Source organism: Chenopodium album, chromosome 12 (assembly GCF_948465745.1).
Source record: "Chenopodium album chromosome 12, dcCheAlbu1.1, whole genome shotgun sequence".
Taxonomy (NCBI): Eukaryota; Viridiplantae; Streptophyta; class Magnoliopsida; order Caryophyllales; family Amaranthaceae; genus Chenopodium; species Chenopodium album.
In genome coordinates, this window is record NC_137845.1 from 3,007,656 (window position 1) to 3,024,245 (window position 16,590).

A 16,590-nucleotide genomic window follows, 5' to 3' on the forward strand; every position below is an offset into this window, starting at 1 on the left:
CAATCACCTTATTTTTTGGAAATGAAGTGCTTAATTTACTTAACTTTTTTTTAAAATTCCCTTTTAATAATATTTAACAATTTCCAACTTTTATTTTTTGACCTAATATGTTCATACCTAATATACTTAATCAAATAAAAACAACATAAAAGATATTATCAAATATATTTTTTATATCACAGTGTATATAATAGCGTATATCTTAATATGATAATGAAAATCAAAGAAATGTCTTATTAGAACGGAACCTCGACCTAGGTACTTTTCGAGGTCAATTAATTATGAAAGGTGATAGGTATTAGCAGCAATTAGCAAACAACAATAATAATGTTTGTTAAAAAGGATTACTAAAAGAAAAAGGGTCAGGTGAGCAGCAGTATTTATTCAGTATTTTGATGAAAAACACATTTTCTCTCTCCTTTAATTTTCTCTCACCCAAAAAAAAAAGTCCTCTTTCATCATACAAAAACCCTAAACAGGGGTTCTTGTAATAAGAAGAAGAGGGGGGAAAAACAAGCAAAGGAAACCCTTTTGTTAAATAGCCGCCGGAATTGATCTTGGTCGTTGAATAACCCCTTCTCCGATTATTTTCTCTCTCTTCAATTTTTTTTACTCATTTTGCAGTTTTTCTGGAGGGATTTTATTCTGTGTGATTGAAGTATTCACACATGGCGTATGCTGTTGCTTGATCATCGTCCGATCAATCAGACCCAGATAATCTTTTCTTTTTTCCCATATTTTGTTTTGTTGAAATTATTAATTGGGTAAAGAAAAAGATTGATGCTTGATCATTAATAATCATAATAATAATTGGATTTTGATGAATTTGGGGTTTTAGGGAATTAGGGTTTTGAAAAAGAAAACTGGGTGTAGTTGTAAATACTCTATATAAAATTAGGGTGTTTAGGGTTTTTGAAAAGTTTTCAGCTTTGTATGCAATTAGGGTTTCTAGGGTTTGTGGGTTTGGTGTAATTTGTCAGCTTTTGATATTCTGTTGTTTAATTTGGGTGTGATAATGTTATCTGAATTGGGAAGGAGACCGATGATTGGTGGGAACAATGATGGATCATTTGGGGATGAATTAGAGAAGGAGATAGGGATATTGCTCCGCGAACAGAGGCGGCAGCAAGACCCAGCCGATGATCGCGAGCGCGAGCTCAATATTTACCGGAGTGGTTCAGCCCCTCCCACTGTAGAGGGCTCATTGAGTGCGGTAGGAGGGCTTTTTGGGAATACTGATGCCTTTTCTGAATTATCTTTAAGTAAGAATGGCAATGGGGTTATGTCTGAGGAGGAGCTTAGGTCTGATCCTGCTTATCTGTCGTATTATTATTCGAATGTCAACTTAAATCCTAGGTTGCCCCCGCCCCTTTTGTCCAAGGAGGATTGGAGGTATGCTCAAAGGGCGCAAGGTGGGAACTCGGTGTTGGGCGGAATTGGGGATAAGAGGAAAGTGAATAAGACTGAGAATGGGCCTGGTAGGTCACCCTTTCTGATGCCTCCTGGGTTTGGTTCGAAGAAAGAGGAAAGGGAGGCTGAGCCGGAGAAAGTCCGGGGGTCAGCTGATTGGGGTAAGGATGGACTCCCTGGGCTTCCAGGTATTGGACTTGGAGCTAAACAGAAGAGTCTGGCAGAAATATTTCAGGTAATAGTATGGTGCAGTTATACTTCTGTGGCACTAACCTATTGTTTTGGCCTGTGTTGTTCTCTCCAAGTATGGGTATTGCTTGTTGGCGACCTTTCATATTTCATTATTGGAATAATACTTGGCATGTTTGTGTGATTATAACGTATACTTTGAGGCATGTTAATTTGTTTAGCACCAGGATTTGGTCTTGTTTAACTTTTTTGATTGATTATTGCGGTGACTGGCAATTCTTCTGAACCATTCCAGACTTTTCACTGTGTTTGGATAAAAAAGGAGAAAGGAAAAGAAGGGGAGGGAGGAGAAGAGGAGGGGAGGGAAGAATGTTGAATTTTCCTTCCAAATCTCTCCATTGTTGGAGGGATCAATTTCCAACAATTTAATCCCTCCATTTCTCTCCCCTCCAATTCCCTTCCTTCCTCATTTGTTATCCAAATGAAAGATATTCCATCTCTCCATTTCCCTTCCTTCCTTTCCCTCCATTTCCTTCAATCCAAAGTGGAAGCTGATTATTTCTTACCTTGTTTGTAATAGTGGAAGCTGGCGTGTTTAGTGGAAGCTGATTATTTCTTACCTTGTTTGTAATAGTGGAAGCTGATTATTTCTTACCTTGTTTGTAAATGGACAAAGTTGTATTGGAGATTGTGCTGCACTTGACCATGTTTGCTTAATCTTGCAATTATTGGGAGTCAAATATCTGTTCTTTGCAGCTTTTAATTTGTGTTGGAAGAGTTAATTGTTCAAAGTGCTGGGCATATAAATGTTTAAGTTGTTTGCCTGCTTTTGGAGCCAACTCAATGCTCCATGATTATCCAATGCCCATGAACTTACTAGTTAAGCTATCAATCTTAGCTAGTAAATTTTCCCCTATCTTTCTTTCTTTATGTTAACCTGCTCATATACTTTTTATTATCTTATTTAATTCCTACAGAATGATTTGGGACGTTCTAATCCTCCATCAAGGCATCCCTCTCGCCCCGCGAGCCGCAATGCTTTTGATGAAAATGTTGATTCATTAGGGTCAGCTGAAGCCGAGCTGGCTCTTTTGCGCCGTGAAGGTTCGAATATTCAGGGATCTTCTGTTTCCCAGAGTCTTGCTTCACCTGCTTCATATTCCTATGCTGCTGCATTGGGCACACCCTTGTCTAGAAGCACTACACCTGATCCTCAACATATTGCTCGGGCTCCAAGTCCTTGCCCAACCCCAATTGGCGAGGGTCGGGCAGGAGCATCGAAAAAGAGTACTGCTGGTCCAAATGCTTTCAATGGCATGTCATCAGGAATGAGCGATTCTTCTGATCTGGTAGCTGCTTTGTCTGGCATGAATCTTAAGACAAATGGTAATCTTGACAATGGAAATCACTTGCCATCACAGATTGAACAAGACAGTTCTGATAACCATAACTATATGTTTAGTATGCCTAGTGGTCATGAGCATGTTAAGCAACATTCATATATGAAGAAGTCTGAACCTGGTCATCTGCATATGCCTACTGCTACTCACTCTGCTGCTAGAGGTAATATGGGTGGCTCTGATCTGAGGAGCCCCCAGGTTGAGCGTCCAAAACCTGGTTTTAATACTGGTGTTCCATACTCTAAGGGATCATCTCCATCCTCTCTAAATGGAGGAGGTTTGTCCCCTCATTATACTCAAATGGATGGCGCCGGGTCATCATTTGCAAATTATGGCTTGGGTGGGTTTTCCTTGAATTCACCTGTCATGGGAGGCCAAATTGGGAACTACAATCTGCCTCCATTACTGGAAAATGTTGCTGCAGCTTCGGCAATGGGTGTTCATGGGATGGATTCAAGAGTTATGGCTGGTGGTTTGTCTGGACAGAATATGCCAGCATCTCCAGATTCTGGTCGTTTAGGGAATCAAATGTCAGGAAATGCTCTGCAGGCTTCTCTTGCAGATGCTATGTATCTCCAGTATCTAAGATCTGCTGAGTATGCTGCACATGTTGCTGCTTTGAATGATCAGTCTCCCGATAAGTATTATATGGAGTTGCTTCAAAAAGCATATATGGGTTCTGTGATGTCACCTCAGAAGTCACAATATGGGGCTCCTTTGGGAAACAAAACTGGTGGTTCTAATCATGGTTATTATGGGAATCATGCATATGGGGTCGGCATGGGTTACCCTGGAAGTCCATTGACAAGTCCAGTTATTCCGAACTCGCCTGCTGGTCCCGGTAGTCCTATCAGGCACAACGATTTTAACATGCGATATCCTTCTACGATGAGAAACATAGGGGGTGGTGCCATGGGACCTTGGCACGTGGATGGTGCCTTTGGATCCTCACTGTTGGAGGAGTTTAAGAGCAATAAGACAAAGTGTTTTGAGCTTTCAGAAATTGCTGGTCATGTTGTTGAATTCAGGTATATCTGTGTGTATGTTATGCTATCCTTTGTATGCAACTTGCCAGTTAGATTTCTAATTATTGTGTTATGCAAACAGTGCCGATCAGTATGGAAGTCGTTTCATCCAGCAAAAACTTGAAACTGCTTCTACGGAAGAGAAAAATATGGTTTTTGAAGAAATTATTCCTCAAGCACTTTCTTTAATGACTGATGTGTTTGGGAATTATGTGATTCAGAAGGTAAAGTCTTTTTTTTAATTTTTAATTTTTTTTTTATTTACCTTTCCCACTTATGTAGTATCTCAAAAGAAACTATTCCCAGTTAGGTACTGATTTGCACAGCTGCATTTGTTTATGATAGAATTGATTTATTACTAATATCTTTATCCACTCTACTCTATGTTTACTGTACAACATCTGTTGCTATTTGCAGTTCTTTGAGCATGGAATGGATACTCAAAGAAGAGAACTTGCCATCAAGCTTGATGGTCATGTGTTGAACCTTAGCTTGCAAATGTATGGCTGTCGTGTTATCCAGAAGGTATTTTGATTCACATGTCATCTTAATTGCTTTGGTTTTGTATTGAGGTGCTTTGTTTTTCAGATTGGGAGTATATTTTCTGCAGGCTTACTGTTTTGGAGATATATTGAAGCTCTAAAGTATCATTTCACACGTACTTTTTGTTATTCTATTTGCAATGATTGTTTTAAAACCTAAAGTGCTGCTACCAAGCTGTGCTATATTCCTTTCACGTCAATTGGTTTTGGGTGTTGTGATAAAGAATTCATATTTGTGTTATCGTTCCTTCTTGTTTCTTCATTTTGGTTTTGTATTACTTGGGTAATGATTACTTTTCTATTGTAATTTTTTTGCTCTTAATATATGTGTCCACTGCCTTGTTTATGGTGTTAATTGGCTTTCTAAATTAAGTTACCAATGCAGTTACCAATCTCTTTATCAAGTGTTATATATTTGTATACAAACAGGCTGGCTAACTGAAAGGCTCTACTTTACAAAGGGGATGGAGATGTTTTATTTTACAACAATATTAGTTTCCCAAGACTATGAAACATTGTTTATAGCCTGCTTCCTTGTTTATTACTGCATTTTGATTTGGAAGCTTATTATTTACTTAACATTCAATTTTAATATATTCCCTTGTAAAATTGTATTGACTGTTGCTTTACTGTGATCTATTTGTTTGATTTCATAAAGTCTATTGAAGACATATCATATTCGGTGGTTTTCTTAAGACGTGTTTTACCTATTTTGGTTGGCAGGCCATTGAAGTTGTTGATCTGGATCAGAAGATTAAAATGGTTCAAGAACTTGATGGTCATATTATGCGATGTGTGCGTGATCAAAATGGGAACCATGTAATCCAGAAATGCATTGAATGTGTTCCTGAAGACCATATTCAGTTTATAGTTGAATCATTCTTTGATCAAGTTGTTACTCTTTCAACTCATCCTTATGGGTGCCGTGTGATTCAGGTTACTAGCTCAATGCTCAAGTTGCCAAAGTTATTGCATTTATGTTATTTAGTAAAAAGAAGCACTTTGTTTAATTGTTGTATTTTGTGCTTATAGAGAGTTCTGGAGCACTGCAAAGACCCACACACTCAGAGCAAAGTTATGGATGAGATTCTGGGTTCAGTTAGCATGTTAGCTCAAGATCAGTATGGAAATTATGTGGTTCAGGTTTGTTATCTTTATCTGGAATTCGTGTTGGGTTTGAAATTACACTGTATTTGAGTGTTCGGCTATTATTGGATCTTTAATTAATTAGTCAAGTTAACAATAGAAGAAAAATCTTTGAATCACATTAGTAATATCACAGCTTTTTATACGAGTCTGAAAAGTTGGGAATGCCCTGCTTTTATGGCATTCTTCTGACAAATTACAATTCTTAACCTATCTACTACCATCGGTCAAATCGGTAGAAGTATAAATATTTGGAAACAAAAGGCTTTAATCTTAGGCACTTGTATATGAGTATTCACATTAAGGCTTTAATTTCTTTCTGGGGATCTCAGGATGTATAGTGACTTTTGTAGGGTTCCCTAGGCTGCTATTAATATTCGCATTTCCTCATATGAACTTGATATCAACTTTTCCTTCATTATATATTCATATGTATAACCTGTCACCAAGCAGAAAAAGTCATTCCCAAATTATTCAGTTCAATTGATATAGAAAGTCGATTCACTATGGATTTTCAATAGAAGTGTTTTCAGATCACTAGTGCTGTTGTGCAGTGGATGTGGAAAGGGGAGGGATGGTGGAGGAGAAAAAAGGGATAAGGTGGTGATGTGTTGTCTGCTTGGTGTCTTCCTAGTTATGTTTCTTATCATGTTTGCTTATCCTTTCATTTTAATACTTTGATGCTAGAAGATTTTAATATCTGATGACTTGTGATGCACAGTCACCTTTTATGAATGTTTTTCACTTCTGTTGAGCAGCATGTGCTGGAGCATGGGAAGCCACATGAAAGGACAGCTATAATCAAGGAGTTAGCTGGTAACATTGTGCAGATGAGCCAGCAAAAGTTTGCGTCCAATGTTGTTGAAAAATGTCTGAGTTTTGGCAATGCTGAAGAACGAGAGATTCTGGTAAATGAGATGCTTGGAACTACTGATGAAAACGAGCCTCTCCAGGTAAATGAGATGCTTGAAATCAGCTTGAATCTTGTTTCCATGTTTTGCTTAATGCCTTTTATCAAATTCTTTGAGCACTAACTTTATGATTTCTAGGATTTTCCTTCATCTTTTTTCTTAAATGAATGAAAAATAAATATTTGTAGTGAAACTTTATTAACTGATTGGTGGATTTTTTTTCCCCCCTGCTAATATTACATGTGTGTGAACTACTCATCCTATCTGCATCAAGTGTTTAGTGATCAGGGTATTTATTGTTCTGTAAATTCGGTTGAATACTTATCTACTATGGGCTCTCTAAAATCTGAAGTCACAAGGGGTTGAAACGTAGCCTTGTTAAAATATGCTTGAGTGGGGTTGAGCTCCAATGCTCATATTTGCACCTGCTTGTTGAGTTCAATTTTTATCTATATGGAAAATATGCAATTAGGTTATTGTATAGTGCCTTACTCACATAGTTGATTACTTCATTCACTGATGTGTTGAAAATAGTTTCAGCTGAAAATCCTGAAGAAATATTTTTAAGCACTTAATATGTCAAACCGTCATATGCTGTTTGAGCCCCAGTATTTTTTTTTTTTTTAATGAATTCATTTTTTTGTTTTTGCATATGATATAACTTTCACTGCAATCATGCCTGAAAATTTATTGATCACGCTCTTTCTTATTTTGTTCAGGCAATGATGAAAGACCAATTCGCTAATTATGTTGTTCAGAAGGTGTTGGAAACCTGCAGTGATCAGAAGAGGGAGCATATCCTATCACGAATTAAGGTTCATTTGAATGCATTGAAGAAATACACATATGGGAAGCATATTGTTGCACGTGTAGAAAAACTTGTTGCTGCAGGAGGTACACTCTATGATCTTTCTCATGTCCGTTGTTCAGTCTAGAGCTTTTTGAATATTCTGCTGAATTTGTTGTACGTAGTACTTTTATGGGGTTGAGAACTTTGGATAGTGCAATTAGTCTGCTGATGTTGTCATTTCATTTTCTGTCATGTCTTAACTCTTTAGAGTTGTGATCGATTAGATTTGTTAAGTGTTTTGACCAATTATACCTGTGTTTAGATGGCAAAATTTATGCATGCTGATGTTTGCCTCTTTTTTTTTTTTTTTAAAAAAAAAAATTTATTTGTTTACTTTATTTATCTGATTCTGTGCTAATTTTGCAAATTGCTTTTTTTTCCTATGCAGAAAGGAGAATTGCCGGGCAGTCTTCACAGCCAGTGTAGGTGGGATAGTGAACCAGTGTATGTACAGCTGACTGAAGCTACTGTGCTTCATCTTTTTTCAGTTCTCTTTTTTCTTTCGCTTAAGATTAAGTCATTGCTCCGCCACTCCTTCGAAGGCTTGGTTAGGGAGCCCAGGAATAAAGGTTGTTGCTTTTGTACTTGGGAAATTGTACATTTTGTAGTTTTAAGGCTATACATAGAATCGAGCAAGCTGCACTGCAGATGTGATATATGCTTTTGCTCCTGCAGAGATAAAAGTGAGCATACAGGGGTGTAAAAAAAATCATTGAATGGTGAAGGGTAGGTTTTTTTCTAGTGATCGTGACTGTACAAATGTGGCCATGTCGAGAGCTGTTGATGTTCTAGGAAGCTCAGAAATTTTCCTTGTATGGTATCGATGTTCTTTCTATTTCCCAGAAGAAAAAAAAGAAAGAAAGTACAATCTTGTTCAGCTAATGCTTCTCGTCTTACTCCCGCAACCTTATTTTTTCACATTCGGTAATCATTTTTACATCAGCATTTGCCATATATTTTGAAATTGAAATAGCACTACTGAGTTATATACTTAAATAGTGTTATCCTCATTTGTTTAAGAGGATAGTAGGGAAATTTCCCTTCATATACTAAGACGATGTAATATACAGTAAGAAATACAGCAATTTTTTACAAAATAAAAAGGTGTACAAAACAACTGAACATCGTCAATGATGAACAATTTCAGCAGTTTCTTGTTCATAAGCAACCTAAAATAAAACTGAACATCATTTCTTGAGTAGCTATGTCACAACTCACAAGCAACTTCTGGGATGACCGAGAACCCAACAAAATCCGTGTGTCTAGTAGACTAGTAGAATCATAACATACCAACCGTCAATTTGCAAAATTGCAAGAACTCGATAACGGGATTAATTTCTATTGATTCAATCATCCACTGATGTAATACAATTAGACAAAAATGAAACAAAATTTTTAGCTAATCATCTTCAAAATCATCATCATCAATCTTCTTCTGACCAAAACCTTTAGGACCAGCTCTAGCTTTCACTTTACCCTTCTTCCCAACTTTCTTACTCCTTTTAGCTTCCTCTTCTTTCTCAAACCTCTCTCTTTCTCTTTTTGTCAGAAATTCTGTCACAGCAATATATATAACCTGCTCCCAAATCATTCATTCAACATAAAATCAAAATCAAAATTTGGGTTTGAATTGAAGGAAGTAGTAAAAATTAGACAAGAAATGAAGAAGTTACTTACCCCAATGGTGAGGATTGAGAGGGCAACAAAAGCAATGAACAAAAGAATTGAAATGATAATGGAAACACCATCATCCCCAGAAGTTGTAGCAGAGACTATTTCCTGGGTTGTTTCTGATGGAATTACTGCTGCATCTTCAGAAGAAACAGCAGCTAATGCCTTTAAATTTCTGGGTTTTTGAGTGGAATAATGGAGGTGTTTATGTTTGGATAAGGTGAGAGATGAAATGAGTGGTTGAGATTTGTTGTTGAAAATGGAAGTTGAAACAATGTTGTTTTTGTGATTGTTATGATGATGAAGAATTGGTGATGAGAAAGGAAAGAGGGATGATGCTGTAGATGTTGCCATGATTCATTTGATACTTTTTTTGGCTCATCAATTAAAGCATTTTCTTTGAAGAAAGAGTGTTTTAGGAAATTAAGAGTACCTCATTTTTTTTGTCTAAATTATTTTGGACAAAATGAATTTTGAAGAAAGGCTTGGGCTTTTTAGTCACTTTTTAATTAGTGTCATAGGGCTTCTTGTAACTGTGTTGCTTATTTGAAAAAAGGTTGGTAAAGGAAATGGACCTTTTATTTTGATTCCTTAAATTGTTGGGCCTTGAGTTTGTATATTTTTCCTTCTGTTTGACTGTTTGTACACATGACAAACACTTCAGGTTTTTAACACTCTGGTCCATATCTATCTGGGTGGCTCAGTGGCTGGATACACTTCTGTGTTGCTGGCCAACCAAGAATCGCCAAGGCATCTTAAGATATGATTATGGGGGTGGGCCAAGATATGAATTAGATAGTTTCGTAAAATAAGTAGGCATCTCGAGATTAGTTTAAACCCTCTGAGATAATATGATGTCTAACCTTGTCAACTTCCAAAATGTTCTCCAAAGGCTAAATTCAGAGGCGCAATATACAATCTTACCTTTTTCAGAGATTTCAAGATCCGGAGTTTATAGTTAAGAGGCAAAGTGAATACTTCCAACCATCCACATGGCCTCTAAGAGTCTTGTGATGTCCACAAGAAGCACTTCATTCTTTTTTCTTTCTAGACCTAAAAGAACCATAAATTTTCTAAAATTAAAGACTACGGAGTATAATCTGTGTATTTGGATTAATTTCGAAAAAAAAAAAACAAAATTGAAATGAATGTGAAGTATGTCTCCAGAGTTTATATTATAAATGTCAAGATATGTACGAGACGTTATGTGTTGGTCAAATGGTAACAGACTAATTTATACTCTAGAACTAAAAAACAGAGGCTTTAGGCTTAGTCACTCACACGTGCAAAACTCGACTGTTTACATCATTTAAACGTCTCTGTGTTTTTTTTTTTTATTATTATTATTATTATTTTTTATTTTTTTTAAGGAAAAAACGTCACTCTTTATTTTAAGATCAAAATTGCGGCCTTCCTTTGCTGAATTACGAAGCACCATTGTCCATCCATCACGGTTAGGTTCATTTTTTTATTTTCTCTCTTCTTATCCAACGGTCAATATTATCTCACTCTCCACTATGACAGCTGTACACAAAAGCCCTCTCTCCTCATTGGTCTGTCATTTAGCAAAAGTCACGCCGTTATGATCGATGTTGCTCCACTTACCATGAATTCCCTAAAATACCCTTTTCAATTAAAATCCAGCAAAGCATAAAAAGTGCACCCAATTTCCACGCTGTCGCTGCCTCATTCGATAGCCGGTAAGTGATTCTTACTTTTTGTCGTTCTGGATAATCACATGTCAGCTTCAATCCAGGGTTATTCAGTGTTTTTTTTTTTTTTCAACATTAAAAAAAAAAAAAAAACCAAAAAACATTTTTTAAAAATATGTTTTTAATAATTTAAAAAAATTGAGTACAAGTATTTTATATTCTGAAACTTTTTTTAATGAAAAAAAAAAAAATCTAATTCAATGCTTTTTTCGAAAATACTAACCTAAAGTGAAAATAGATTAATATGAGTATACTATATGATTAAAAAAATATAGGAGTAAAAGAATATCAACTGCGGAGTACTTAGCAATAATTGTTTTTATAATTTAAATACAAACATGGAGCATATTTTGTTGATCTACATACAAGTCTAGTGAAAAAAGGTTTTCTGAGTATGAAGCACTCAAATTCACGAGTGAAAAAGCCCTAAACTAATGCAATAAGTTAAGCCAAAAATGTAATCACATACACATACAAAGCCCTGAACTAATGGAATAAGTTAAGCCAAAAATGTAATTACATACACATACAAAGTTTAAAAAAAAAAAAAAAATGGCTACTGTAATTAATATGAGCAACATTAAAACCTAACTAATGATATCAATAAACAACAACTTTAGTTTATTGACATCAAGCAAAAAAAGTGACTTAAAAAGCGATGACAATAATTACTTAACTGTATATATATTTTTGACGAAAAATACAAGCTTGAAAATTAATTGCAACTGTTAAAGTTTATAAAAGCTTGAATTACACCAGGAAAATATTTAAGTAAAACACGAAAAATGATTACCTAATTTTGTATATTGAAAGTTTAAAATAACCATGGCAATCACGAAAAATGAATGCAAAAAATGTAGTTTCATTTTAGTTAAACTTCATCTATTTATTTAGAAAAATAAATTTGAACAAAAATGATTTCACAAAAAAAAAAAAAAGTTTAGATAAAGTAAATTAAGGTCCTATTCTATTTACCTTATTTTCACTTATTTCAGGATTAATAAGTTTAGATAAAGGTTAATAAGTTTAGATAAAATAAGTTCAGAAAAAATAAATTCAGATAAGTTGTGATAAGAGTTAATCAGGGCTGTCAAGTTTAATTTATAACTAAAATAAGTTCTAATAAGGGTTAATAAGTTCAGATAAGTTAAGATAAGATCAGATAAGTAAAAATCAGGTGAATAGAACACACCCTAAGTTTAGAATTAAATAAAATAAGTTGTAAAAAAATAAAAAAATAAAATAAGTTTTTTTTTTTTAATAATACAAGTTAAAATAAAATTACTTCAAACAAAATTAGATGAACCAATAAGAGCCTAATAAAAATTATGGTTTTTTTTTTTGAAACAAAAAATTATGGTTTCGTGATTTTTTTTTTTAGTAGTTTTTTTTTTTATTAACTGTGAAATACGTAGTATAATCATTTTAAAAAAAAAAAAAAAATATTTATACTAGTAGATATTTCCATTTTCCCATGGGTTATTGGGTTATCAAAGGGGAAAGCGAATAAAAAAATATCTTAGCTAAACCGTCCACATAAGCACTCGATTTTTAAGTACCGTAGATATTTATTTATTACGTGCACTTTTTGCCCCTCTTCTCTTTCCTTTCTCACTTGTTTATTCTCCTTCCATCCAAATACCCCTTTACTTTCTCTCTCTAAAAATTAAATAAATATTTTTAAAAATAATCAATCATCCTTTTTTCCTATTTTTATTTTATTTTAATTAATTAATTTATTTATTTATTTTTTTTTTTTACCATGGGGGAAGTTAACGGCGACTACGACGGCAGACTGTACATCGCCGGCTATGAAGAAGACGACGACGAAAAAGTTCACGAGTGGGAATTAGGTTTACCTAACTTTGCCGACATAGCGCCGTTAACTCAAGGCTTAATTCCAATCGAACTTTTATCGGCGTTTAACATCAAGCCGGAACCCTACCGAACCTCCGGCGAAGTCACCCAAGCTTCCGAGGACACTCTCTCCATCCTCTGCGGCGCCAATTACAAGGATTTCTGCGAGGAAAACAACGACGATGAGTCAGGGACGAAGAAGCAACGGAGGACTGATTCGCCGGAAGATGCTGATTCCGCGGCGGCGGAGGTTGCGGCGGATGCGGCGATGTGCGGCGGTGGAAACGGCGGCGGCGGGGAGAAGGCGGTGAAGAGGTCGAGGTTGGTGTGGACGCCGCAATTGCATAAGAGATTTGTTGATGTGGTTGGACATTTAGGGATTAAGAATGCGGTTCCAAAGACGATTATGCAATTGATGAATGTAGAAGGATTAACTAGGGAGAATGTTGCAAGTCATTTACAGAAATATCGGCTTTATCTGAAGAGGATGCGAGGTGATTCGTTTGACGGCGGGTCGAATTCGTCGTCGGAGAACGGGAATTGGAATTCGGGTTTGGTACCGGTGATGCCGATGATGGGAATGGGAATGACAGGGATGGGGAATTACAATGGGTTTGAGCAGAATCAGAATAATCATAATTATAGTCAGAATCAGAATCATAATCATAATCATAATAGTAATAATCATTATAATTATAATCAGTTTAGTAATGGTGGGAATGGGATGATGATGCAGTCAGGCAATAAGTATGGTTCTATGGTTTCTTATCATCAATCTCCTACTGTTGGTCCTGGTAATAATTGAAGATGGAGCTGATCTTGGATCTTTTCTGTTATATTTTTATGACAAAGGTATAATCTTTTCTGATTTCATTAATTTTCAGCTTTTGATGATTTTGATCTTGTGTGATTGTTTTTTATTTCTTAGATCATTGACTAAAATTTTATTGTTTGATCTGTTCTGGTTCTTGGGTAGTTGGTTTTTGTGCTAGATTGTTGTGTAGAATTGAAACTGGTTCTGAAATTTTAAGCTTGATTTATCTAAGTAGGATGTGTTGAATTTAGAAAGTAGAAGGGTCTAGCTTTAAAAGTTCTGATTTTCCTGCTCCAATTATTTGCTGGATTGATTGTCAGTTTTCCACGGCTGTTAAACTGTTGTATGTTTGTTATCTTGATCTTTTGGATGTATTGTCAGTAAGATAATGCAAGTCAGTCTGAAATAGTGATGAAATCTAACACTTTCACAAAATTCTGGAAATAGGTGGGTATCTATCTATCTGTCTTGGTTTGGTATTCCTGTATGTAGTAAGTTTATACTTGTTGCACATGGAGGCTTTTAATTGATGTGGTTGAATTGAGGATTGGGATTAACTTCAGTATCTTTGGTCTTGAGTGTTTTGTTTCGAATTGTCTTGTGTTTTAGAAATCATTATGGGTTGTATGATAATGGCGAGAGTTGATCTCAAAGTTTAAATATCATGCAGCATGATTGTTCATCTTTTCTTTGCTATTGAATAGGTTATTTTCCTTGTGCTAACGAGAGGGACACAGCCCCAAAACAATAAACAGTTTTTGATTAGATTATGCTTTGTATCTTATAGATTGAGTGACTGAACATTCCAACATTGGGAAGGCACTTCAGAAAACAGAAGTGCTTCACATAAGTGACATGAAAGAAATTCAAGGGGATCAAATGCCTCCAATGTATGGACGACTCGTGTTCAAGTCTGAAGAAGTTAATACTCCTGTCTGGTGTATATCTTTCCGGTGTCAGTCTTGTCACCATGTCTAGAGGAAAGATTCTGTCATGGTTCATGTAGGTTATATATATATATATATCACAGTCTCAAGGATATGATCTTACGTGTTTTTGGGATTGATGTACAATTGATTTTAGCATAACATTGTATCTTTCTTTTCAGTTGTGAAGCTGAAGCAACAAATGAAAGATGAACTACATATTAACTAATAACAAATCTAACTGCTCTGTTGTCTTTGATAACCAAGCAACGCCGTCTCAAGAACATGTTTCTAATGTATTTTGAGATCACATTTGGTTTAAGCATATATAACGTTGTATCTTCTTTTTCAGTTGTCAAGCTGAAGCAACATAAGAAAGATGAACAACAGATTAGCTAACAACTTTGCAGTTTTTTGCCTGTTCAGCATACAAGTGCATTGAGTATTTCTCTCTCATTTTCATTTGCTCCCTTTACTGACTTTTTTTTTTCCCTCCCTCTTTGCTTTTACCCCTTTCTGAAGAGTAAGGTAGGGGTGCCAAGGGGGTGGGGGGATGAACATCATCGTATATACATATATGTCTTTGCGTTCTGTACAGAAGTTGAAGGCCAATCTCAGGGTTAAGGTTATGGGAGTTCTTTGGGTCAAGGGGTGGCTTGCCTAATTTATAACTATGATATGCTTATAGGGGGCATGTTTGGGTTATTTGGGGTTGTTAGATGCAATATTTTCATATCACATTTACTAATCTGGGAGTTTCTCTTCTTTCTTAGGATAGATAGCTGAGAGTCAATGCAGCCAGTTTATGTTCTCGAAGATGTTGATTGGATTCGAATGGGTATGTTAGAGGGTGGGTGGTGGCAGGAGGGGTGATGCTTTACCAATTTAGGGTAGTATGAAAGTGGAAAAGGGAGGTACGATCATGAGTTAGAGGGTCGTTTGCGACAAAATATCACCAGAAGTACAATCGGGCGAATATGATGCATTTTGCTTTAGAAGTTTAGATTGAGTAGAACCTGGAAAGTAAGAAGTGTGATATATGTTTCTTGGACTAAAATCACTGAAAATCTAAAGGTGGAGGCCGAAGGTGACACTTATCTTTTATGGTTTGAACATGGGATTCTTATAAGCTTTAACTCTAGATCAGAAATTTAGGATTTTCCAAGGCCTTGCTTTTTAGAAAAATGCAAGTGGTCTTTGTAGATAACCCTCAAGTGGTTGGTGGTCCATTTTTCCGAGCTTCAAGTGTTTGATTGATTAAATCTTTATGAGCTGTATTGGTGGCTAACACCCCTACCTCTTGCAAAAAAATTTGTGTACTAAGTGTGTATTTATATATTCTTAAAAAATACACACACATCTCGTTTGTAAATTAACCAAGGGTATGTTTAGGAAAAATAAGTTTGTAAAAATTAAGTGACAAGTTCAATTTGCACCTAGGACGAAAAGGGTATTTAGGTGAAATTGTTAAATTAAATCTTCAAACAAGACGTGACATGGATAGGTAAATATGAATAGAAGATTTAACCCAATAAGTTGAATTAATGTGTATTGTTAATTTCTCTTTGTATTTGTTTCATGATATCGTAACAATCAAACTGTTTATACAATAATATCTTACCTTAGCTGTCATTGCAATTTTTTTTATACAACATTTAAGTTGTACTGATACATTTAAGTGATGTAAAGCTTTGTCCTCTGGTCCCTTTGGCCTTTGCACATATAGAGCTTTTGTGCTATGGTTGTCTGGTTGATAGTTTATTACGTGGCTACGCGAAGATGGTTACTATGAATATCTGAATATAAGCTTTTCTCTATAATGTGTTTATGTATCAACATTAGAAAATATTGTGAGGATGCTATTTTGAGGATTAAAAATTATGGTGTATTAAAGGTTTACCAACTCTTGTAAAAAATACAAGAGTGAAAAGTCAAAAAGGTCATAAAGTACTTTCAAATGTATTCTTGAGCAATCACTACGAAAGGATTCTAACTATCAAAGTCAATGTAATTATGTTGGTTATATTATTCGAGTAATTTATAGAAATCTTTAGTAGTGTTACCAACTTATTAATTTCTGCGTTAAAAGTTTAAGATCATGTAAGTTTAAATACATCAATAACGAATAACAGATTTA

The 16,590-nt window shown here is 35.4% G+C and overlaps 3 protein-coding genes across 3 annotated transcripts; 2 read left to right on the forward strand and 1 right to left on the reverse strand.

Moving 5' to 3' along the window:
- The first annotated feature begins 404 nt into the window (after positions 1-404).
- LOC145570031 (pumilio homolog 1-like) lies at positions 405-8,355 on the forward strand. The gene is made up of 9 exons (XM_081629011.1): positions 405-1,645; positions 2,577-4,027; positions 4,107-4,248; positions 4,442-4,549; positions 5,290-5,502; positions 5,599-5,709; positions 6,471-6,665; positions 7,343-7,517; positions 7,862-8,355. The coding sequence occupies exons 1-9, from the start codon at positions 1,016-1,018 to the stop codon at positions 7,897-7,899; spliced, it is 3,063 nt and encodes a 1,020-aa protein (XP_081485137.1). The 5' UTR covers positions 405-1,015; the 3' UTR covers positions 7,900-8,355.
- A 163-nt stretch (positions 8,356-8,518) lies between these two features.
- Positions 8,519-9,577, reverse strand: LOC145570032 (uncharacterized). Its single transcript, XM_081629012.1, has 2 exons — positions 9,151-9,577; positions 8,519-9,049 (listed from the first exon to the last, which is right to left on the reverse strand). Exons 1-2 carry the CDS (start codon positions 9,496-9,498, stop codon positions 8,873-8,875), a joined length of 525 nt encoding a protein of 174 aa, XP_081485138.1. The 5' UTR covers positions 9,499-9,577; the 3' UTR covers positions 8,519-8,872.
- A 2,892-nt stretch (positions 9,578-12,469) lies between these two features.
- Positions 12,470-14,719, forward strand: LOC145570033 (transcription factor PCL1-like). Its single transcript, XM_081629013.1, has 2 exons — positions 12,470-13,565; positions 14,315-14,719. The coding sequence occupies exon 1, from the start codon at positions 12,619-12,621 to the stop codon at positions 13,516-13,518; it is 900 nt and encodes a 299-aa protein (XP_081485139.1). The 5' UTR covers positions 12,470-12,618; the 3' UTR covers positions 13,519-13,565; positions 14,315-14,719.
- Positions 14,720-16,590: the final 1,871 nt, after the last annotated feature.